At 33.8% G+C, this 2,481-nt stretch overlaps 2 protein-coding genes and 1 pseudogene across 2 annotated transcripts; all 3 read left to right on the forward strand.

The window, feature by feature from the left end:
• Positions 1-790: 790 nt before the first annotated feature.
• Positions 791-1,261, forward strand: LOC112684490 (zinc finger BED domain-containing protein 5-like). The gene has a single exon (XM_025556043.1). The coding sequence runs from the start codon at positions 791-793 to the stop codon at positions 1,259-1,261; it is 471 nt and encodes a 156-aa protein (XP_025411828.1).
• A 75-nt stretch (positions 1,262-1,336) lies between these two features.
• Positions 1,337-1,835, forward strand: LOC112684517 (annotated as a pseudogene).
• A 211-nt stretch (positions 1,836-2,046) lies between these two features.
• LOC112684491 lies at positions 2,047-2,481 on the forward strand. Its single transcript, XM_025556044.1, has one exon. It carries the CDS (start codon positions 2,047-2,049, stop codon positions 2,479-2,481), a length of 435 nt encoding a protein of 144 aa, XP_025411829.1.

Consider the following 2,481-nt stretch of genomic DNA (forward strand, 5'->3'; position numbering starts at 1 on the left):
GTACATGGATTGATGCTGCTTTATATTATTGTAAATATTTTGAAATTATTAAACAAGTTATTAATAACGTCCAAAAAACGTAAATACGATGAAAGTTATTTGGAGATGGGGTTCGTAGAAACAAACGATGGCCAGCCACAGTGCGTAATTTGTTTAAAAGTTTTTCCTAACAGTTCTATGTATCCCGGAAAATTACGTCGTCATTATGAAAAGGTCCACACAGATCATAATGGGAAACCACTCGATTTTTTCAAACGAAAGCGTTCTGAACTATTGGTTGTTAAAAAAAAAAATAAAAGTACACGTTCTAACCGATAATGAAAATGCATTGAAAGCTTCCTACATGGTGAGTTACCGTATAGCTGAAAAAGGCGAAGCTCATACCATTGCGGAGACCCTCATAAAACCATATGTTATTGATATAGTATCTTGTATGCTTAATGACAAATCTGCCAAACATTTATCCATAATTCCTTTGCCAAATAATACTGTTGCACGGCGAATTGAAGATTTGGCTAGCAACGTATCAGAAATACTTGTCTCTCGTATTAAATACACAAAATTCGCACTACAAATGGACGAATCAACCGATATTGCTGGTCTTGCTGTGCTATTGGTGTTCGTTCGTTACGTAAACATGAACTCTTTTGAGGAAGATCTTTTATTTTGTAAACCACTTCTATCTAATACGACAGGGGTTCAAATTTTCTGTTTATTGGATGATTTTTTAACAGAAAATCAGATTCCATGAACAAACTGTATCGATGTATGTACTAATGGTGCTAGGGCCATGACAGGTGCAACAGCTGGAGCAATCGCTAAAATAAAGGAGAAATCAAATGAAACTACTAGTAGTCATTGCATACTTCATAGACATGCTCTAGCAATGAAAAATATTCCTCTTTGTCTAAAAAACGGATTGGATGAAGTCATAAAAATAGTCAACTTCATCAAGTCACATCCTCTAAAATCTAGACTTTTTAAAATCTTGTGTGACGACTTGGTAAGTATTCATAATACGTTACTTTTTCATACAGAAATCAGGTGGTTATCTCGCGGTAAAGTATTAACACGGTTAATGGAATTAAGGGCTGAAGTTTCTTCATTTCTAATGGACCACAACGTTACATTAGCTGAAACTATGAATGACGTGACTTGGCTTTGTCAGCTATCGTACTTGGCAGACATTTTTAATAAAATGAACGAATTAAGTCTTTCTTTACAAGGAAGAACTTTGACAATTTTTGATGCGAGCTCCTGAGTATGTACATTGAAAAGAAAAATTAATTATTGGTCAGAGTGCATATTTAAAAGAGAGCTTGAGTATTTTCCAATAATGCAGGCCTTTTTGGAGGAGAACGAATTGCAAGCTCCTATTAGCATTATTAACGAGATTTCTGAACATCTCAAACTACTGAAAAATTCATTTAATAAATATTTTCCTACAGGTGTTTTTAAAAGACCGTGAATGGGTAGTTAATCCATTTTCAGTCTGTGGAAAACCCTCAAGCTTGTCTTCAATCGAATATGAGAGTTTGATCGATATTACTTCAGATTTAACATTTCAATCCACCTTCAGTAGCAATTCTTATGTTGAATTTTGGCTAAATTTGAAAAATACAAGTTTTGATAATTTGAGTCAAAAAGCAATAACAATACTCTTACCTTTTGCTACCACTTATTTATGTGAGACGGGATTTTCAGCCTATGCGGCTACTAAAACCAAATACCGGAACCGTCTTAATGTAGAACTTGATCTTCGTATCCAACTGTCAAAAATTGAACCAGATATTGCCAAACTTTCAAAAAATAAGCAGCCACAAAAATCTCATTAATTTTTAACTTTTAAAGCAGTATTTTTTTTCTTTATTTTTAACCATAATATAGTAATTTGTTTTTAATACGTACAATAAAATTATTTAAATCTTCTCTCAACTAACAAGTATCAGAAATGAAAATAGTGTGCTTCGTAATGATTTGACTGCTATCAAAAACCGTGTTGACCTATTGGAATCAGCTGCTCCAAAGTCCAATGATAATCGTGATATGTTTGCCGAATTTGTCGACCGACAAAATCGTTCTAAAAACATTATCGTTTTTAATGTGCATGAACAATCTAGTCACAATAATACCACTGATACTGATTCAATTACACACATTTTTAATAAACTCGGAACGGACATTAAACCAATAAAAATTAGTCGTTTAGGCAAACCTAATAACAAGTCTCGTCCTCTGAAAATAGAACTGCAAGCGGCCTCAGAAGTATTCAAAATTCTCGGGTTATCACGTAACCTGAAATCTGACCAGAATTTTAAAGATATTAGACTCGCGAGTGATAAGACACCTTATCAGCGAGAATTTCTGCGTGATCTACGCAACCAGTTAAGTGTTCGAATATCAAAAGGTGAGCCAAATCTGACAATAAAATACTATAAGGGTCAACCAACTATCGTCTCTTCTGTGGTTCAAAAAAACTAA

This window comes from Sipha flava, unplaced genomic scaffold (assembly GCF_003268045.1).
Source record: "Sipha flava isolate LNK unplaced genomic scaffold, YSA_version1 250_pilon_pilon, whole genome shotgun sequence".
Taxonomy (NCBI): Eukaryota; Metazoa; Arthropoda; class Insecta; order Hemiptera; family Aphididae; genus Sipha; species Sipha flava.

What these genes read in the sequence shown, in the direction of transcription:
- LOC112684490 (XM_025556043.1), top strand. Translation starts at nt 791, where the DNA reads ATGACAGGTGCAACAGCTGGAGCAATCGCTAAAATAAAGGAGAAATCA.
- LOC112684491 (XM_025556044.1), top strand. Translation starts at nt 2,047, where the DNA reads ATGTTTGCCGAATTTGTCGACCGACAAAATCGTTCTAAAAACATTATC.